The sequence below is a fragment of the Leptidea sinapis genome, chromosome 16 (genome assembly GCF_905404315.1).
Source record: "Leptidea sinapis chromosome 16, ilLepSina1.1, whole genome shotgun sequence".
NCBI classification, from domain to species: Eukaryota; Metazoa; Arthropoda; class Insecta; order Lepidoptera; family Pieridae; genus Leptidea; species Leptidea sinapis.
Window position 1 is genome coordinate 4641716 of NC_066280.1, and position 22219 is coordinate 4663934.

At 34.7% G+C, this 22219-nt stretch overlaps 1 protein-coding gene across 2 annotated transcripts in view; it reads right to left on the minus strand.

Moving 5' to 3' along the window:
• The window catches only part of LOC126968837 (tumor necrosis factor, alpha-induced protein 8-like protein 2 A), a 53165-nt gene that overhangs the window by 11977 nt on the left and 18969 nt on the right, over nucleotides 1-22219 (minus strand). The window contains exon 2 of one of the 2 annotated variants that reach the window (XM_050813989.1): nucleotides 19493-19549. The exons of the other annotated variant lie outside the window; for it this stretch is intronic. Coding sequence (XP_050669946.1) covers nucleotides 19493-19505 — 13 coding nt within the window. The 5' untranslated portion in view covers nucleotides 19506-19549. The remainder of the gene's footprint in view (nucleotides 1-19492; nucleotides 19550-22219) is intronic. 2 annotated transcript variants of the gene reach the window in all.

Sequence of the window (22219 nt, forward strand, 5' to 3'; positions counted from 1 at the left end):
ACTATGTTCTAATGTTTTTTTTACAAATACCACAACACCATCATTTTGATTTACTTTTCTATCAGTGTTATAAGTAAAATAATAGGGTTTCTGTGGAACTGGTTTTTCGGGATCTATTCTGCATTCAGTTAAAACTATTACGTCAGTATTACTTTTTAGCATACTTATATTGATATCTAAGTCATCTAAGTTCGATGTGTTATTAAGCTGTAAATCTCGTTAAGGCTCAACTTGACTTAGTGCACCCGATCAGTAAGAACTAAATTTACCAAACAGTTTGTTATTTTTAAATGATATCACTCACTTCTGGGATTAGACGTACATATTTAATTTGTACCAAAATTCAAGGACGCAGCGGGATTCTAACCCGCTCCTGGTTACGTCCCAGCGCTGTTACCAAATAAGCCAAAATTACACACACACACACAATTTTAAATATATTGTAAAAGTAACATAATGAATTACAAAAAAAAGTAGTTACTTTTCGTATTATTAAGCTAATCTCAATCAAGTTATAACTTGAGTCGTGTAAAGTGTCTTAAGCATACACCGTTTTTTTTTTTTAATAGTTTTAGTATTTTTATAATATTAGATTATCTTGGCCATAATAAATTTAAATGAAAACGAGACGACATTAGCATAACGTCCAGAAGAATCAGGAAAAAACCAAATTCCTTATTCTTTATTATTTGAGATATATAAGAGATGTTAAATGTCATTAGTACTGTAATTCTGGCTACGAAACACAATAATCCTTGTACAGCACTGATGGCTGGCAGAAGAAGGTGCTGCTGTGGTATCCACCGGCATCCTGGGCAAAGAAGCGTCTCATTGGTAAAATTGAGATAAAACATTTGAACCGAATGTTGTATTTTTCATAAAGCAAAGGTAATTTTACCTTATAAAGCATCGAATAAACGTACACACTAATACGAATTCGGAAACCGACAACACATTGGTACATCTTTATTATGACAATAAGGGACAAGACAAGCAGGACGTTCAGCTGATGGTAATTGATACACCCTGCCCATTACAATGCAGTGCCGCTCAGGATAAGAATCCTGGTTTTTCAAGAGAACAACCCAAAAATTCTAAGCGGCACTACAAATTGCACTCGTCACCACAGACATAAATGTTAAGTCTCATTTGCCCAGTAATTTCATTAGCTACGGCGACCTTCAGACCGAAACACAAGAATTTACACATTACTGCTACACGATTCTTCAGAAAACCCATATTGTGGTACCCATAATATAGCCGATATCCTGTGCAAAGGGGATATCCTCCTACTCCGCACGTAGCGGGCGAGAATCGAACCGGAGGCTGCGTGGTTAGAGTCAACAGTTCAACCTATTGCGTCACTGACACTATAATATTTAACGCTGAATTTTCAGCCTGCATGACCTTTATCACAAAATTCTACTAATAAATATGGTTGATAGCTACGTAGAACTCCGTAGTCCATTATGCACACATAATTGGATTCTGATGAAGGCCGTTGTGCGGAAGTTTGAGGGCTACGAGGCTTCTATTATGTCGTTGAAGCTCGAACTCAGCTCGATAACAGCTGATTTCAATCTGCTGATCTTGTTAAAATATTTTCCAAGTTTCACAATATTTGAATATTATTTTTTAATATTTTATAGTAACTAGAGGTAACATGGTTTATTAAATTTTAAGATTCAAGATAATATGAGGGTTTTTACTATTCAAGAGCAAATAACCGGATCACCTTTTTGATCTTTTAAGCTTCACTTCACTAATTTGTGCGAAGGGAACGATAGCTGGACCATGTGTCAACTGGTGAACTGGCTTGTAGTGCCAGGTCGATCAGTTATTCAAACCTAGAGTCCATTGGACTAACAGATATATAAGATCGTTAGTGATCTTCTCTCCATTCAGCCTAGTGAGCAGGCGGTCTGAGGTTCGAGCCTCCTTCCGAGACCCCCGCCCGGGTTCGCTGTAAAAGCCTTTAGGACTATCAGCACAGAGGAGGTTTTTATTCGATAGGGGGTGTTTACACCCGAGGCCGACATATGGGCCCCGCTTCGAGGTCTTCAATACGTAAATGTAATTTCCTCCTCTCGAAAAACAAAAGTCATAATATGTGTACCTACGCGGACGAAGTCGCGGGTATCAGCTAGTAGTTAATAAATCATTGTATTTGTTGAATGTGATTACTAATTATTGTGACAGTAATCACGACCATCGTGTTCACGAAGCATCTTTACACAAACAATGTGTTCAAGCTTTAAAGATACATCCTATATAAGATAATTTATATTTATACAGTTTATTTTGATTACTTTTATGAAACATATGATGACTCAAATATTGGATGCAGCACCTTACAAACTAATTTGCCATAGTAAGATACTCTATTAGATTGAAAAGAGTGGCCATTGAGTTTCTTGTTCTACTTTTTCCGCATATTTTATGGTTTATACAGTAATTTAAAAGAAATATTTATATTGACGAATTGAATAAAGTTTATTTAACTTTGACTTCTTCTCCATATCATTTCAGTGAAATTCCACATTCGTCCGTGCGGGAATGTGGCTAAAGGCACCAAAAATTTTCGCTTGAATGGATGGCGAACGATCCCGAGTCGTAGAAGATAGTAGATAGTAAGATAATTTGATCTAAAATCAGTTTTTCTCGACAATTTTGTTGGTTTAAATAGATGTGTAATATCCATATAAAAAAATAAGGATTAAACTGTATGTAATTAAAACTTATAATTGAATATTCGCATCAAATGCTCGAAAAACGTATACATTTTAATATACCACGACGTTTCGTTGTCTCTTCGGCTGAGCAGCAGTCGACAAAATACTTGTCATTGCTGTTACCAAGAAATTTGTCGCTATTTATTAGTTTTTAGGTGGTTTTGCTACAGAAGAGTTTTGGAAAACTTTAATAACAGTGTGAATAACATAAAAAGTATTTTATTTATTCGTGTTTATCAATGAAAATACTAAATTAATTTAGTGATTTAAAGAAAAGAGTAAATGAAATTAGTGCATCAAATAAAAATAAAAATAAATAATGCTTCTCGTAAAAATTTGTATTTTGGTAAATGGCAAACACTTTATTATTTTTTAATTAACTTTTCCAGAGATAAAGTGGCCGTGTAGTACCTACTTAATTGTACCTTTTGAGATGAGGATTCACAATTAACTGACAGATGACGTAACATCTGGATTCTATTCTAGATTCAATCTTAAGCTATACATCGCAACTAGAGTGTTTGTCAAATTCAAATTCAAATATTTTTACTGTCAAAAACTACCACACATTCTAAATAGACTGCCTCAGACCTGAGAAGAACGGCCGTAAGAAACTCAGCGGGCTTTTTTTTATATAAAATATGGACGTATAAAAAACTATATAAAAATACGCAAAAATAACAGAAAGGCAGGTTTATTATATAACGGTATGTACCTACATAACCCATCAACGTACCTAACAATGCACCAAAAATATCGACCCCACCACACCCTCTATGAAAAATGATGAGTCAGAAAGCAATTTCTTTTCACGAAGGCCTGGCTGCCATCAGAGCTAATAACAGGTGAGTCGCGTGTGGATGTGACCTTGAATGGCCGAAACTGGCCTCAACGGTATTATTACAATCAAGATTTAAATAAAGAAATGGCTTAAAAATATTGGAAAAATACGAACTTTTTGCACGCAACTTGGTCGGAGTAGAACACGGATTAAGAATCAAAATTTTTAGGATTACAATCGGGTAGTGTAGCTACTATAGGCTAACTACTATGGAAATTCAAATAAAGTACTAGAACTATCACAGCCGTGTTAAACTTTTCGCACAGGCGACTTCAAACCCACCAGAGTTAGTATTAGTAGTGATTTAGTTGTTATTATAACATGTACAAATGATTTAGGTTTTCTTTAGTGTTAATTCCGCCAATATTTGTTTTTAAAACAATTCGACACGTGTTTCGCCTCTACACGAGGCATCCTCAGGACGTGTTGTCTCGCCAAAATCTGGCACGAGACAAGAAAACCTAAATCATTTGTATAATTATGGATTTCCGCAAAGTAACGCCTAATTCAATAATTTTTTTTTTATTATAACATGTTATTATATCATTGACGTACAATAAACAACTAGACTCACAATCACTCACGAAAACTCTGCCGACGCGTTTATTAGGCAGAGTTTTTATTCAGCAGTGTTTTGACCGCGCTTTGGATACAACTCCACGCAATGACAAAGTCTTCAGTGAAAAACTGTCCAAATAATAATAATAAACTTAAATAGAATAAAGTGTTTTATTTCAGGTAAGTGTCCCTTTAAATTAACAAAATTATTACTAACTTGACGTTTTCAAATCATTTTGCTAAATAATTATAAGTCGATAGTAAAAGATGGATAAAAACGAGGTCTAGCCTACATCAAGAAATTTTATTGCCCATAAGCCTAACGGGGGTTTTTCTTGTAATCGAGTATTTAAAAAAAAAATCTTTTATTATATTTTTGTTTGAGCTGATGGCCTTGTTACCAATGCTCTAAATATATAAAACAAAGGTAAGTAATTACATTTAAATTGGTAAAACAAAATTTATTGCCGACGAATAAGAAAGAGACGGGCGTCCTTTCACACGTTTTGTACCATAATCAATGAGCTTCTTGCGTACACAAATAGATTATGAACATTACTGCTAGGAAATAAGGTGTTAATTTGAATGAATGTTTTAGTGTTATTCAAATAAGTTAATATATACGTATATACAACGCCACTCGGACATTATTGACGACCTTTTATTATGCGATTATGAGTCTCTGTCTGTTTATATATATATGTGTGTATGGAAAATATTGTCTATTTCATTATAACTGACTGACCCACAACCTACAACAAGAATGAAAAAAATAAAGTGTTTATATGTAACATATCTAATATATAAAATTCTCGTGTCATGGTGTTAAACATTGAACTCCTCCGAAACGGCTGACCGATTCTCATGAAATTTTGAGTGCATGCATTGGGTAGGTCTGTGAATCGGGCAACATCTATTTTTCATCCCCCTAAATGTTAAGGGTGGTCCCACACGAAATTTTTTTTTTTAATTTTTTTTTACATTTTTTCTAAATTTGTTTGATTATGAGTCAGCATTAAAAAATACATACAACTTCAAATTTTCACCCATCTACGATCAACAGTTACTTTTGTATCGCGATTTTAATATCGGCAGTACAACGTTTGCTGGATCAGCTAGTAGTATATACATTTATATGTATAGCCTTGAATGGTTATTCCACGACGGTACGACTGGAGTAACTTAAAAAAAAACGCTTTCTAAATTTCTAAAGGAACGATCCTGTGATTTCTCTGGTGTGCAATGTGGGCAGCGGTGCTCACTTAAAATCAGGTGATACGTAAGTTTGTTCCTCCACCACATGAAAAATAGAACACTTAAATACGGAATATTATTTCTATATATGTCACAAAGTGATCCCGACTGCAAATTTACAAAGGCTTATGATTATAACTATTTGAGTGATGAGTCAGACTCCAATAGAAGAGCTTTTGTTTATGCATATTCCTCGAAAATACCTAGCCCACAAAAAAAATTACTCAAATGGATTAGCTTTCATGCTTGCCATGATATTTTCAAAGTATACGGACAAAAACTACTACAATGTAATACATATTTACCGAAAATGATAACGTTTATAATTTACATTAAAAACCTAGTCATTAAAGAACCAAATCGGCCCTTGTTCACTAGTAGGTCCCAAAAACAAAAGACTATTAATCACACAAGCCGAGCGTAGCGTGCCGCGGCAACGGCCAGTAAGTGCTTGAACCGAATCAGCCGTTGTTCACTAGAAGTAGAAGACTTGATGTTCATTTCACATATTTTTGGGGACTAACAACGGAACGATCAGACGTATTTTATACATAGAAGCTAACGATCGAAAAATATCCGTACGAAATTGAAGAGCATTTTGTTGCTGAAATTTAAGAATCAATTTATCTAATAAAGTCTACGCGATTTCGGCAATTTTTATACTATAATAGATTAGGGTTTCGTCAAGCTTTTGGCAAACCAAAGCTAAGCAAGTTCAGTTTACACATTCACTCTTATGGTACTATAGCCTTTGTAAATTCGCGTCCCGAATAATTTTCTGTATGTATGCTGGTTTGAAAACCAGCGCTCATCTTTCGTTTGGTGTCGTCGTACATATTTCTATTATTTGGCTGGTTCCCTAATATAACAAATTGAAATAAATCTTACTAATATTATAAAGGCCAATGTTTGTGATTTTGGATGATTGTTGCTCTTGGACGATTTGGCTGAAAGTTGAAATGGAGATGGCTTATGCCTTGGATTAGGACAAACGCTACATTTTACTATTTTTAGCCAACCTATATCTTAATATATATAAATTACGTGACACATTGTTTGACCGCGATGGATTCCTAAACTAATGAACGGTTTTTAATGGGGATTACTTCATAGAATGCAGTTTAGTCCAACTTGAGAGATAGGATAGTTTTTATTTCGATTTAGGACCCATAAATATTTTTATTTCCAATATTTGTTTTGTATGGACATATTTTCTATTAGAGAATTTATTGACGCACGGTTTGACACTATTTCATTATAGTTAACAACACGTTGTGAAACTATTTCATTATAGTTAACAACAGGGAGCAATGACGTTCTATACATAATATAGAACGTCATTGACAGGGAGCATATTTTAGAAAATAATTCTTAGTGTTATGAAATATTACTGACAAATTCATAAAAAAACAGTATTGTATTTATTATGCACAGAACAACGTCTGTCGGGTCAGCTAGTATAATATATTATAAAGGTTGGCTACAACAACATATAAGCTACATATTATTATTTTTAGCCGACCTATATGTCGGAGAATTATAATATAAAAGTAATATGGCCTGTATGATTATATTCTACTCTGTGTATTGGGCTGAACTGATGGCGAACGTCATCTTTTAAAGTGTGTTTGAAGTTGTCATTTTGTACGTCAATGTCTGTGACACGATTGAAGTTAGTTATTATTGTCCATCAGTAGAGCCCTCATTGAGAAGTCACAGTCGTCTTCAAGCTAGCGCCCGCGCCGGTTGTGCGAACTGATCGACTTAAAACAACATGGTGGATACCAACACCGTGACGCTCGATTTTTGATCCAAATAAATCTCGTATAATATAAAATCTCATAAAGTTGTAGCCAACCAATATAATATATTATAACATATAAGCTACATATTATAACGCTACACGCAGGCAAAGTATTTTTGCTGCTCTATAACATCCACACGGTCGACGTCGCGGGCAGCAACTACTAAAGTAATGAAGCTAAAAACTATACGGATCAAAATATTACATTTCATTGGTAATCTGCCTTTAAATGCTTACAATTTCATTATAAAGAAACTATTTACAGATGTATTCGATTTTGTTCTCAGATATATAAAAATCCAACCCTTGTTCAGTGAGCTTAAGGATTCCGGAAACTTATTATCTATTTCACATCGTCCAAAGGATCTATATACTTCCTACAAACTTTTATCTAAGTAAATCCAATCGTATATTTACAACCCGCCCTCTATAAGCCTTTAGTTTACTTTTTGTATGATATCAAATACGACTAATATTTCGTTTCCTTTTTTGTAATCGGAATTAAATCTTTTATCTATGCTTGGAGAGTATTAGGGCTTTGTAGATAAAAACTATTTACAGCGAGTGTTTTTATAGTAGTTTATGGTAGGTCATCCCGTAGATTGTTTAATGATATCACGCATGTTGTTTGTATACTAAGAACTGAAAAAGCGATCGTTTTTCTGGTGGTATTGGGTACTAGTTTTAAACAATTTGTTATATTTCTATGTGGTAACCTTCACTTCCACGATTAATACACAAATAAAATTTGAAAACAAAATTTTATGAACGATTCGGGACTCGAACCCACGAGCCACGACCTCTCGCGTCCTCTTCTCTTCCATAAAAAATATCTGACAAAGCTTTGGGGTGTTTAGAAAGACTTACTTAAATACAATTTGAAATATCTTTATCATCATGAAACTAACCAAGGTCTTCAAAACCAGTGAAAAAATCCGGAATATTAGAATTTGTATGAAAGAGTGGATGCGATTTCAATCACCGGGCAAGGATATCGGGACCGTAAACAGTAAACATGTGTATGTTATCATAAAGTTATCTACAACGTTACATTTGATTTCTTGAGATTCTTTTTTGTGACAATGGAATACTTCCACCTCTTCGAAACAAATTGCACTCTGAGAAAAAAGAAACCACGTAGAACACGTTTAAATTCGCTAACGAAGTATCTTTAATCAAGCTTAAGACAAGTAAAACATACACGTATATTTGGTTTAAATTAACATTATAAATGACGTCACAATTATTTGAAAGTTAAATTGTCATCGTGGTTAAGTTTAAATTAGCAATGATCCAATTTAAATTCGTAGTTAAATTCAAACAGCAGATCAAATACATAACAAATAATGAGTTATCAAGTCACATTGAGTGATCTCACTCTGTTATAGTTCTAATTAAACACTTAATTAACCGCATATTATAATTAGATACTTCACTAGCGAGTACCAACGTGGACAAAATAATTCGCCAGACAAAATAAATTTGAGGGGGAAAATTTATAAATATTAGTATAAAAAAAGTATTTTTATGGATTTTTTTTTAATTTTATAGAAAATATTGACCCTTCCTATGTAGCTAGAGATCGCGGGTTCAAATCTCGGCAGGTGCAAACATGTATATGGTGAATAAAAATGTTTGTTTTCGAGTCGTTTTATGTTTATGTATATTTAAGTATGTATACCTTATATCGTTGGCTTGCACCTATAGTACAGATTATTCCTAGTTTGGGGCAAGAATTTATTTGTAAAAGTTTGTCGATATATGTCACATCATAAAAATAAAATAAAAATACCTTTTGGAATCACTCATAAACGAACATTTAAAGTTTTATGTTGAATATATATTACGCCATTCAAAATTGATTGTAACATCATTGGCCTGGCTGAAATGCATAGTAATGCTACAACTACAAACCAGGTAAAAGATAAGAGAAGAAGATAACCGTCCAAAAGCAATTTACGTAAGCGTCATATGAAACTGTTTCAATTAAGTGAAAATATTTTCTTTTTCACTTTCACTGAATACCTAGTCCAGAAAAAAGATCTGTTACAAATAAAAATGCATTTATTTCTTATGACGAAATATAAACTTAATAAAACTTACATGTATTTAAATAATTTAATGTTAGCCTTAAATCTGCCTGGCCACCAATCTACGCGTTCTAAAGATTTCTAAGCGATTCGATGCCGGCGTGTCGTTTATAGAATGTGCCCATATCTTCCATTATCATCACCATCATTTCAGCCGAAAGACGTCCTCTGCTGGACAGCCCTCCTCCAAAGATCGACATGACGATCGATCCTGCGCTCATCCAACCTATTCCGGCGATCTCAAGATCTGGTCAACAGATCGTTGGTCCATCTTGTGGGGGGCCTACCAACACTACGTCTTCCGGTACGTGGTCGCCATTCGAGGACTTTACTGCATCAACTGCCATCTGTCCGTCGAGCTATGTGCCCTGCCTACTGCCACATCAGCTTCGCAACCATATTGGCTATGTCGGTAACTTTGGTTCTCCTACGGATCTCCTCATTTCTGATTCAATCTCGTAGAGAAAATCCAAGCATAGCCCTCTCCATTGCCCTCCGACAAAGAGCTTCCTCATAAAGCCCATAGTTAGCGACCACTTCTGCGTTCCGTATATCCTCACTGGCAACACACATTGGTTAAAAATCTTGTCTTCAGACACTGTGGTATTATGTCTTCTATAACTGACCATAATTCTAAGTCCAAGAGCATCAGATCTGAACTAGACGAGGCTAGTCTTCAGCTCTTGTGCCTTGTGACTGGAGTCTATCAGTCTTGAAGTTTTTCTAATAGATTTCACAACACGACCCAAGGCGTATCTATAGGGCGTACTTAGACTTTTTCAGACTAAGCTAAGTCAAGAGTGAAGACTTAAGACAAAGTGCTTGATACTTTTGTCTTTTACTTTTTCACAAATAAGGGGGTTCGTGACTCCCCAACTAACCTTTTTTTATAAGTGAAAAGGATATTTCTTTATTTTCAAGCACGTTTGCGCTTTGGAGTCCCGACTCCAAAGTGCAAACATTTTGATCGAGCTTCTCTCTTTAACTGTAGGGGTCGCTGTAGGACATTCCTGTATATTGAGGCTAAGCACCAAGCCTCAGGACTTCTTCTATATTACACCAGAGTCCTAGTGCGAATCTTCATTTTTAATAGAGCTGTTCGTGCGCTATATCAGCTTGGTTATAGACAGTCTCTCAAAGAAAAATTTAAAGAAATAAATATTATGACTGTTTATTGTCAGTACATTTATGAAAATTTAATAAACGTTCACAAAAATCGTCACCTTTTTGCTCTTAATAGTGATTTTCATTATTATTGCAGTGACAACCCTAAGTATACAAAGAGAGTTTTCAAGTATAAATTATGAAGGTGTGGGGGAGGGTTGCGTGACACTCAACGTATCGATCCAGGCTGGATAAAAACTTAAAGTTATGCCTCGACTGTACAGTACGAGTGAATGTTTAAACAGTGACAAATAACTCAAACATATTAATACCGCCATACAAATGATACTCACACAAAGTTCAGTGGAAGCTCAAATAGACGAGCATTAAAATTTGTTTCAACATCATTTGAGTTCTACGTTTATATATTTAATTGTTCATTTCAGAATGTTTGAAATTATAATAATCTTACGGATTTTATTTTACTATAAAACCAATTCACTAATAAAAAAAATATTATTTCAGCTTGCATTGATTATAAGGTATAGGTAAGAAAGCGTGCTTTTCATAGTTAGTCATTTATTTCCAAAAGCATTTAATATATTCAATTTCTTTGGTACAAGTCAAGCCAGTATATTGAATAAAAACCTTTCCAAAAAAGACTTAAATAACACGTAAATCAAAGTTCTAAGTAAAAAGAACAAATGAGAATTAGAAAATTTATTGAATTAGGCGTTACTTTGCGGAAATCCATAATTATACAAATGATTTAAGCTTTCTTTAGTGTTAATTCCGCCAATATTTGTTTTTAAAACGTCGTTACGTTACGTGTTAATTCAGCTGAGTTTCAAAATGACTCACGTTTTAACGTTTCGCGAGACAACACTACGAGAGTCGAAACATTCTGTGTCGAATTGATGTGAACCTACTCCAATATGTAATGATTTCTAAATGTACTTTAAAATATTATTTTTTAGTCCGTAGTTCCGTCGTTTTAAATACTTTAACTAGTTTTTTTTTTTCGATATAAAAGGTTGCAAACGGGTACGTGCTGGGGGGTGGTGAGGCAGGACATGCCTATGGACATCAGCAAAACTAGGGATCAAGAGATGCGTTGCCGGCCTTTAAGGTGGGTGTATGCTCTATTATTGAAGGTCATATCGATTCGGGAAAACAGCAGCCGGTAATTGAACCACGCGGTTGTGGCACATGTTTGTGAAACGCCAGGCGTCTAAGTGATGCGGCTGCTGGTATCAACCCGAAAAACTCGTCTGAGCACTCTGAGATCTGAAATGACTTGATCGTCGGTGGAGCCACTTTTCATTGTATGCGTTAAAATGGAAGAAATTGGTCGAAAGTTACTGGAGAGCGACCGCCCAGAGGTGAGTAGGTGTGTCCATGTGAGTCCAAATTTACGTCTTATATAGGTGCAGGCGGTAGTGAAGTACTGGCTTGCCTTACTGAGTAAACCAAACTTTTTAGAGGCTAGTTTGGACTTGTCTTCCAAATGACCACGGAACTGAGAGTAACTCGATATATCGACGCCGAGTTTGCCGATACAGGCTATGGCAGTTACGGGAGTGATCTCGAATCGAGGGGATAGGACAACGATAGACTTTTTAGCGGACACAAACTTGTGTCTTTTTAGCGTTGAATTTTTGTCTTCCCCATTCCGAGACTTTACAAAGCATAGCGAAGTTTGTTTCGGTTCTCTTAGTTTTGAACATAATGATACACTTTTAGGGAAACAACATTAAAAAAAACCACACGAATTGAGAAACTCCTGCTTGATAACTGAATGTAGTATCGCTAACAACAAATAATTAAAACCAAACCCACCAATCTAAAAACGTCCACCATGCGAATCAAATAATAATGTTTCTTTTCTTATACACAAAGTTTTAGATGGACTTAATATTGACCAGTATTATTTATTACTTCGTGTAAAGAATTGCAAAGAAACATGAACTCAAGTGATGACTTACCATCAAGATATCTTCAAGATATCTTCAAGATTCTTCGTCTGCCTTCTCCATAGATAAACTTTGAAATAACTTAGACTATATTCGCACCTCGTTAAACAATAAAAGCACCCTTGACATACTTAGAGTATTGTGGAGCTTTATGTGCCCGCAGTAAAACAGCCTTAAATAAGTAATGTAGCCTCCGCGCGTGCCTCAATTCTAATGACATACTTATTAAATTGTGAGGACGGACTGCTGATTGATATTTTGAATTGGAAGGGCTCGAAATGGATTTGTTATTATTTATTTATTCAGAAAATGGAACGGGATACGATTTCGTGACAACAAAAAACATGCAAATTGCAAATACTTATTATGTATCGCATGCCCCTCTAAAGGCATTACAATGAATACAGGGGCAGGCATAATTTTAATAAGGCTCTTGTGTTGCGGGGGAATGTGGGCGGCTGTGATTACTCAACATAAGATAATCCGTGAAACTCGCTTTCCCTAAAAAAAATAACAGGTTTCACTCCGGCAGTGTCAGTGTGAAAATTTGAACATTAATACAATAACAATAAGGGAAAAATTTCGCACGAATTGCTTTATTTATCAGTATAAAAGTACTAGCATTTATGTGGTTAAATACAATATTCATTTAAAATCACCACTTCCCATCGAGCCTCTTGTCTGTTTGTCTTCTCTTACATAAAAAGAAATCCCTAACAAATAATAAAATATTCAATCACGGAAAGTTTACTTACTTTACTTACAATATACTATCATAAAGGCGACCTGAAACTTGACAATGCGTGACCAGTTTTATCTTGTCAATGTGTGCGTTAACTAGTAGTAGTAGTAGTTATTCAAATTACTATAGTTCCAAGCGTGGCTGACTGTTTAAGACTAGTCAATCAAAATTGGTTACAGTAACACTAGATTCGCTTTAATTTTATATCGTACTGTATCTCGTTTAGCGATGTTCTTCTCTTTCGCGAGCTTTGTTTGTCTATACGACAGTATATTGTAAGTTTATGATTTAAACACATAATATTTTGGCTTACTTGGGTCTTATGTAAACCTAATGACGTCATAGTACATAACAACAAACGAACTAGTGGAGAGGATTGGTTCAACATTACACCCACTGTTATACTTTGACGTCGCTTTTTAAGAAATAATTTTCAGTCTCGTGCCAGAATTTGGCGAGTCAACATCACCCGAGGATGCCTCGTGTAGAGGCGAACCACGAATCTTAGCGGAATTTACACTCAAGAAGGCTCACAAAATTTGAATAATTATGGATTTCCGCAAAATAACGCCTCATTCAATAAATGATCTTTATTTTCATATACATTAAAATTAAATCATCAAAGTCATATTGATACTATATCACTAATATTTATTCTGTGTAATTAATTGGTCTATCTGTGTTACTGATTCGCTCCGATGGCTTAGCAACGATAGCGCAACGCATCAATGCCCTGTTACCATGATGTTAAATGATTCAAATTGTTTGATTAAAATTATATAATCCAAAACTCCTTGTGTTATTAAAATTATCTAAGACACGGTAAAAATGTTTTAAGGGCAAAACGCTGCGCTATTTTCTGTATCGTATTAAATATCTGCTTAGCCAAAGAGCTTAATAGATACCTATTTTTTGACAATACTACATGGTTCTATCACGGACGAGTAAAAAAAGAAGGGCTCCGCGCCGTGATATTAGCAAGTGAAGCAAGTAATCATATATGGCCACAAATACTTATATAGTATCGTTTTTACGCTTTTTCACAACGCACGACGGCATTTTTAAAATATTTTATTGAGACGCAAACTGATCTTTCACAGAAGATGACAATTCTCATAATGGCCGCCAATCGGCCTGTAGTAGTGTAAGTGTGTACGTGGGCCTATGTATTTACACGTTAATCGGCTTGTTTTGGTGCTACACTGTTATGTTAGGTGACACGGAGTCCTTATTTATTTACTAGTCCGTGGGTTGTAAAAAGTTTTATGGTAACTTATGTGGAAGAAAGGAACCCACGCACAACTCCCTACCACAAATCAAATCAAAATTACATTATTCGTGTATGCCAAGGATATTTACCGCCTTTTATTCTTATTATACATGTAAACTTATATTATTATATAAATTACGCGCAAGGAAGCCCATTCCACACAATAGGGATGATATCTAATTCGTTGCGAGTCTTGTGAAAGTGAAATTCAGCGGCAGGAATCAGATCAAAAAGCTCTTTGGAAGAAGACACATAATGAAGAGATGTCTCTACGCATAAAATAATAACGCTTAGAACGATAGTTTCATTTATAGTTCCTGTCAATATAGAAGTTACATTATAATTAATGTGTGCGTGAGCATCACCTACTTACATTCGCCAACACACACACAGCAGCCAAATAATGTTACAAGTTAATAGACATTTTCTTAAATCAGTAAATTTTAAGAAATACTAGATTTTATGTATTAAGAAAGAAGAAATATAAATATAAATTAAAAATTTAGTAAAAACATCACGTATTTAATTATTTGTGCAACAATTTTTGAAGTTTAAGTAAAGAAGATCTTTAGAATCGTTGTTTTTTGAAACTCGATGAAACGAAAAAGCGAGACGATAGAGGCGCCGTTCCCAGCTATATCAGAGCTTTTCTAGGATGCAGAGACGGAATTTGGGATCATTTTTGAAATCCAAGATGGCCGTTACGCAAATTTATGATTTCAACAATATGGATATCGGATCCGAGGTTCTCGACTGTGCAGAAAACGAATTTGGAATCATTTTTGAAATCCAAGATGGCCGCCGTGCAATATTATGATTTCAACAATATTGATATCGAATCCGAGGCTCACATTTATTTAATCGAAGATGGCTGCGGTGAAAAATTATTTTGGGGCTATACGTATGCATGGTGGTTATAATGATAACCCTAATGCCAAACAACTTATAGGCATCTCTCGGAAATTGCTGTGCCACATGGAAATCAAAATCGTTGGATCACAAATTTTGCGCGGCCGTCATATTGGATTTCAAAAATGATGCCAAATTCATTCTCTGCACCCTCGATAGCCTCGGATTCGATATAAATATTGTTGAAATAATAAATTTGCGCGGCGGCCATCTTTGTTTTCAAAAATGATCCCAAGTTCGTTCTCTGCACCCTCGAGAACCTCGGATACGATATCCATATTGTTGGTATCAAAATATTGCACGGCGGCCATCTTAGATTTCAAAAATGATCCCAAGTTCGTTCTCTGCACCCTCGAGAACCTCGGATACAATATCCATATTGTTGAAATCATAATTTTGCGCGCGGCCAACTTGGGTTTAAAGAGAAGGTTTAAAGAAGTTTCACTTCAAACATACCGACGTATTAAGAACTTCCTGATTTTTTAAGTCGCTTAAAAAGAGTGGCCGTTAATGTTCTCACGAGCTCAAGTTATGGTAAATTCAGTAATTTAAAAGAAATGTTTAAAGAGTCACTTTAGCGCCAAAAGCACCAAAGCGCTTCGTTTAAGCCTAATTGAATTAAGATTATTTGACTTTGACAAACACAAAAAACTATCCCAGCGGTGGAACTCGGGGTATATAGTACATTCATAGCTGGCAACATTTTTTTTTAATGGCGTCTTTTTTGTTTACAAAATATTTTGCAGTTTTGACGAATATATTAGCTTAAACTAAAAGTTGTGAAATAGTGTTTAGGTGTCAAATGTGATTTTCTTATCATCATTTTTATTATAAGACGCTTTATGATACCCTTTCGCTGCATAGTAAGTAATTTTTTTGACACAATGACACTGACGCGGCGGGAAACGTGGTAAATGGAAATGTGGTCATAAACGACCACATTGAAAATGCTTCATTTCGCTTGGGCCTACTCACGTTCTAAGCGTTATTATTCTAAGTCGCTACGCAATATCAACTGATCTAGCCTTTCACAGATTATTATTATTATTTATTCTATATCACAAACCTAATGCTATCGAGTGATGATATGCGAAAAGGATTCAATATTGAACAAATAATAGAAACGAGAATGACACAAGGCAACCTTGGATCGGCTCTATAATACGTACAAATACGAGCTGCTCAATAGATCTCTGGGCGAGGCTGTCCTTCGGCCGCGAGCCTTGGTCGTCATGACAACCAGCCCCTCATAGCAACCAGTAATAGATCGACATGTTTGTGTTTACCTGTAGCTCGTTCGTCCTCAATAACACTTCACTTCCGTTGTACAAATATATTGTATTTACGAAAGAATACTAATGTTTTGTTTGATAAAAAAATATATATTACTCCCTATTTTTTTTTTTTCAAAAAATCTGTTTCAAATAAGAGATAATAAATTGTTATTTGTGTAATTATATCGGCTAGATTATGGGTACCATGACGGCGCCTATTTCTGCCGTGAAGCAGTAATGTGTAAACATTACTGTGTTTCGGTCTGAAGGACGCCGTAGCTAGTGAAATTACTGGGCAAATGAGACTTAAACGTCGGCTGAACGTCCTGTTCGTCTCGTCTCTTATTTTCATAAAAAAAAATATTTTGTAAATTTGTACATCATTAAATAATATTGACTTCTTCATTATTAAACAGCTTGTCTAAGAACATCCGACTAGAAACCAGTAAAAGAAAATTGAAAACTAAACTTAAGGAATATTTCTTGTCAACACTGCCTTAAAATTAGATTTTTGTATTAAATTGTTATCAATATTTGTTGATTACACTTGGATAAAATCAATGTTCATATAAGCAACATGTATGACAAGAGGTTTGATCCTGCAGACAAAGATCGTAAGGATTTGGAGTTAAGGTATAAATGTGGTTTATCGTTAAATAGATTACTTTTTGAAAAGCGAAATTATATTTAATGAAAATGAATATTTCTAATGTGTTTAAGTTGCATTTTATTACGATAAGAAATTAGTTTCATGTGACACGATTTCTCTTTCAGGGCAGACAGCATGAATTATTAATAATATGAGGAATAACTTGAAACATAATAAAGATAAGTTTACTAACGGCCGTTCCCAATATTCAGTCTATCTCCGGTTGTGTCCTACTTGAGATAAAAATCAAATCTGTCCTAATAAAGTTATCGACGGTAACTCACCTTATCCGTACACGCTGTCTGTCAATGGGAGGACGTATAGCCTACCAGCGATAGAAGAATGGAAATTGCAATTCACGCGTCCCAAAATAAGGAGATAAGAATGACTTATCGGGTATATTGGGACAGCTTTAGATTATTGACAGCTAATTACTGACAGTAGAAGGTATCTCTATCTGTAGATAGTATATTGGGAACGGCCGTAAAACATGTCACAAATATTGACAAATAAAGCATTTGTTGACTACTACTTGGTACCATCAGTTAATCATCCACAAATTACATTTTAATATATTTTAAGAGACTGTAACGGCTTTTATCTATAAATGGAGAGACTTTTTTCCTTCGGTTATACAGTGAGAACTATTGAACTGATCGAAATAATTTTTATACCATAAAATGAAGCGTGTTTCGGAGAAGGTTTAAGTGTTCGTGATTACTTATTCCGGATAATTTATTTGACTTTAAATACCTAGATATATTCGCAATACTCAGTAATAATTAATTCAGTCAATGAAATTTCATTCATAATATGTCAATTCATACAAAGAGCGGGCGCGGGGTACTTAATTCAAATGGCAAAATATAGCTTGTCAGGTCACCACTTGTATTTTTTTATGGAATAGGAGGACAAACGAGCGTACGGGTCACCTGGTGTTAAGTGATCACCGCCGCCCACAATCTCTTGCAACACCAGAGGAATCACAGGAGCGTTGCGCTGTTTTTGAAAGTACCCATGTCGTATCGTTCCGGAAACACCACACAAGGAAGCTCATTCCACAGCTTTGTAGTACATGGAAGAAAGCTCCTTGAAAACCGCACTGTGGAGGACACATCCAGATGGTGGGGATGATATCCTAACTTGTGGCGTGTCGTGCGAAGGTGGAATTCGGCGGCAGGAATCAGGTTAACCAGCTCTTCGGAACACTCCCCGTTATAAATGCGGTAGAAGACGCACAATGAAGCGACATCTCTACGCAACTCCAAGTGATCCAGCCGTTCACAGAGCACTGGATCCACGACAATTCGATCTGCTCTACGTTGCACGCGGTCAAATGGATCGAGCGGATACTGGGGTGCGCACCCCAAACCAGAGATGACAGCAATACTACATGTGTGGCCGGACCTGCGCTTTGTAGAGCGCTAGAATGTGGGCCGGCTTGAAGTATTTCCGTGCTCTATTAACGACACCCAGCTTCTTCGAAGCCAATTTGGCATTGCCCTCCAGACAGCCACGGAATTGGCAATCGCTCGAAATTTCAAGACGCAGTATTCCGATACTAGGCAAGGCTTTAAGGGGAGTGTTGTCGAAGAGCGGTGATACGGCAAATGGGGTTTTTTTAGTGGTTGAGTTTTGTTGAGTTTTTTAGTTGAGTCTTCTGGGGGTTAAATTGGACAAGGTTCAATTTACCCCATTCCGTGACCTTCTCAAGAGAGGACTCGATAGAAGACATAAGTTTCTCCCGGCACTAGTCAACGATTTCCCGAGAGAGACCTGCATAGCCCGTGTATACGGCATCACGAGTGCTGTCGTCTGCATAGTAATGTATGTTGGAGGTGTCCAACATTCTGCATATCATTGATATGCAGAAGAAACAGCGTTGTAATGTGTATATAATAATTAGAAGCAATCAACATGCAACATTTTAAAAAGCCTTGCTTGGACCATCTATTGGCATAAACTTTAAATTTAATTATTGATTAGTAATTTGTAAGCTTCATTAATAAAAATAAAAAAAATCCATCACCCCCCGCAGTATTTAACTACAAATTTTATGTATAAATAATTATTATAGTAAATATTTATTTTAATATATATAAAAATTTACATAATATTTATTTTCTTATAATCCCCAAATTAAAAAGGCAAAATTCCCATTACCACTTGCACTCTTCAAGCTATAAGTTATGTTAATTGATAAATTTAAATAAATAAAACACAAACGTATTAATATATATTTTTTGTTAGTTGGTTTGTTAATAATATTATATTTTATAAAACGAAACTTACACGTGGCTACCATGGAGATTATTAAAAAAACCCGAAGCTAAACTATTTTCTCGGCTCCTGTAAAAAATACAAACAAAAATAAAATAACAAAAAAAAACACAATATAATTAAATTGTAATTGATCGATGTAATTTAAATATTACATAGCACATAATCACACATAATTCTAACGATTATTTACGTAAGAAAGATTCATAAAATATGTTATGTAAAACAGTGAAGCCGCAAAACTTCATAATTCGTTGTAAGCAATACGTTCAGAGCATCCGGTCACGTGGCGTGTCCACAGACACCGAGATAAAAGGATTTAAATATAGAACAGGAAGCCGCCCTCATTATAATACGCCTTACAAGTTACGACGAGGATAACTTATTAAGTCTGAAACGTGATAACTTGGGAACTAACTTGATTCTTAGAGAACACCAGTTTTACTTATTCAAATAGAATATTTTTGAGAGGATTAAATAGTACGTTATCTTTGAATTAACAATAATTATTCCCGTAGATACTCTTGGGCTACATCGCGATTTTGTTTATCTTAATAAATTATTATTACTAAAATTATGTTATAATAACTTATTATTATATAAATATTGAATTTAAGTAATATTTTTTTTATAATATATTTTATTTAACAACCTAGAAAAAAAAATAAAGGATTTGAACCGACGGCGACCGATGTGACAGATTATAATATAAGACTAAATAAAATAGAAAGATGACAAAATATTAGACATAATACATAATGATAATTCCTAAAACTCAGTTATAAAAAGGCATTTATTTTGAAATAAAAGATGTAATTACAGGTAGGTAGTATAGTAATAAATTTAGAAGGAATATAGATAGTATGGAATGATGGTATGTGCGACGTAGATAGTTATATTCTATCTAAATTTTAATATATACTTAAGATTATTTTTTGTTATTATTATTACTTGATATAATACGCCTTTAAGACTAGCGAAGAAATCGAGCTATATGAAAATATTCTCCCAATTTTTCTACTTTGAAAGTTGAATTCATAAACACCAATTTAATCCAATTTAAGATTTCATCTTCAAAAAACGCTGATTATTTTTTCTTTGTTTTTTATTATTGACATTGACAGATCCGATTTCAAAATATCCTGATTTTTAGACTATAATCAATGACGTTCTATACATATAATAGACAATGCACCTCATACAAAATCAAAGCCGAAATATGGCACATGCCACAAATGACACCATAACAAGCTTCGACTGCCATATTTATACATTTCTGCGTTTACTAAGTTGTTTAAAATATTATTGGCGAATAGGCAGCAATGTAAACACTATTTCAGTTTCAACTGCGTATTTTGAATTTAGAACCCGATTTGGACAGTGATATCAGTGGAGTAGCAGTTAGGTATTTTTATGAACATAGATGAAAAAGAGGTTTGCTATAGTTTACATTCGTCAGTCTATGTTTTTTTGTTTTTTTATTTGCTTGTGTTTATATTTGTTACTTCTTTACGTTCTAAAGGGATTTGGATTTAGTAAGTTAAGGTATGAGAGAAACTAATACTCAAATATAATATTTTTATTCACATAAAATAATTAGTTAAACCAGTTATTTAAATGTTAGGTTACTTGAATTAAATAAAATTTGTCTTTTAGACTAAGATATCTTTTCCAGGGTATCTTTTTGGTATATGTAGTGTAAACGGACATCAATATATATTTGTATGACAGGTTTTGTCAAATTTTAAATGTGGTTAAATCCAAAAAACTTAAAAACTTTAGTAGTGAAATATAAATATGCTTATTTGGTTTGTAAATTTCTTCACATCTCTCCCTTGCAACCAACTGGCGCCAATTCTCTTTTATTACCTCGGATACGGGAAAGCTGAAAAATATTAGCTTTTACATATTTACAAATTAGTATTAGTAAATAAGTATCGATTATCACTAGGTGACGATACTTCCGAGTTAACGTGTAAATAGCACTAGTGTGTTATTGTTAGCCGTTCACATTACACAAAATACAATATTGCTAATTATTGTTCACTAGGCCTTAAAAATTTTTTCGGTGTCAGCCAAGGTAGGTTTGTAAATACATAGGTGAGATCTGCTTGAGTCACGCACACGACGTGCCGAGGCGAGAGGCGAGAGCGGGGCTGCGGCGGGAGGACACTGATTCAAAAATAACAATAATAATTCCTAGAATTAGATTGTATAAAAATACGCAATTATTTTTATACTTTTTTAGTGCATATCATATTCTATTGTTTTGGAATAGTGTTTTTGAAGTCGGTTGTTTTTTTGTTAATATTTTTTTATATTTAGATTTTTAGTGAAATTGAACTATACTAACTCGCATCGCACCCTTACTGTAAGTCGTTAAGGAGTTCCATTCATCATCATATTTTACTACGACAATTACTTGACCATTACGACGTTACGGTAGGTGACTCAAATATCCGGATAGATAAAAAAGTTTCGGCCTAATATCGTTGATCCTAAGAATTGAAGAGTTAAGTTACTTTGTCGTGGATCCCATAAGCAGTTCCTAACCAAACCATCACTAAACTACCTTTGAAGTATATACTTTCCAATAAAAAACGGAATTATCGAAATCGGTTGGCGCGATATTGAGTTATCGTAAATTGGTTGCGCACATACTTATAGCAAATTTACGTTTATAAAGATTTTTTGGTTTTCTAATGGTTGCCATTGTCAGATCTGGACCAAATGGGACCA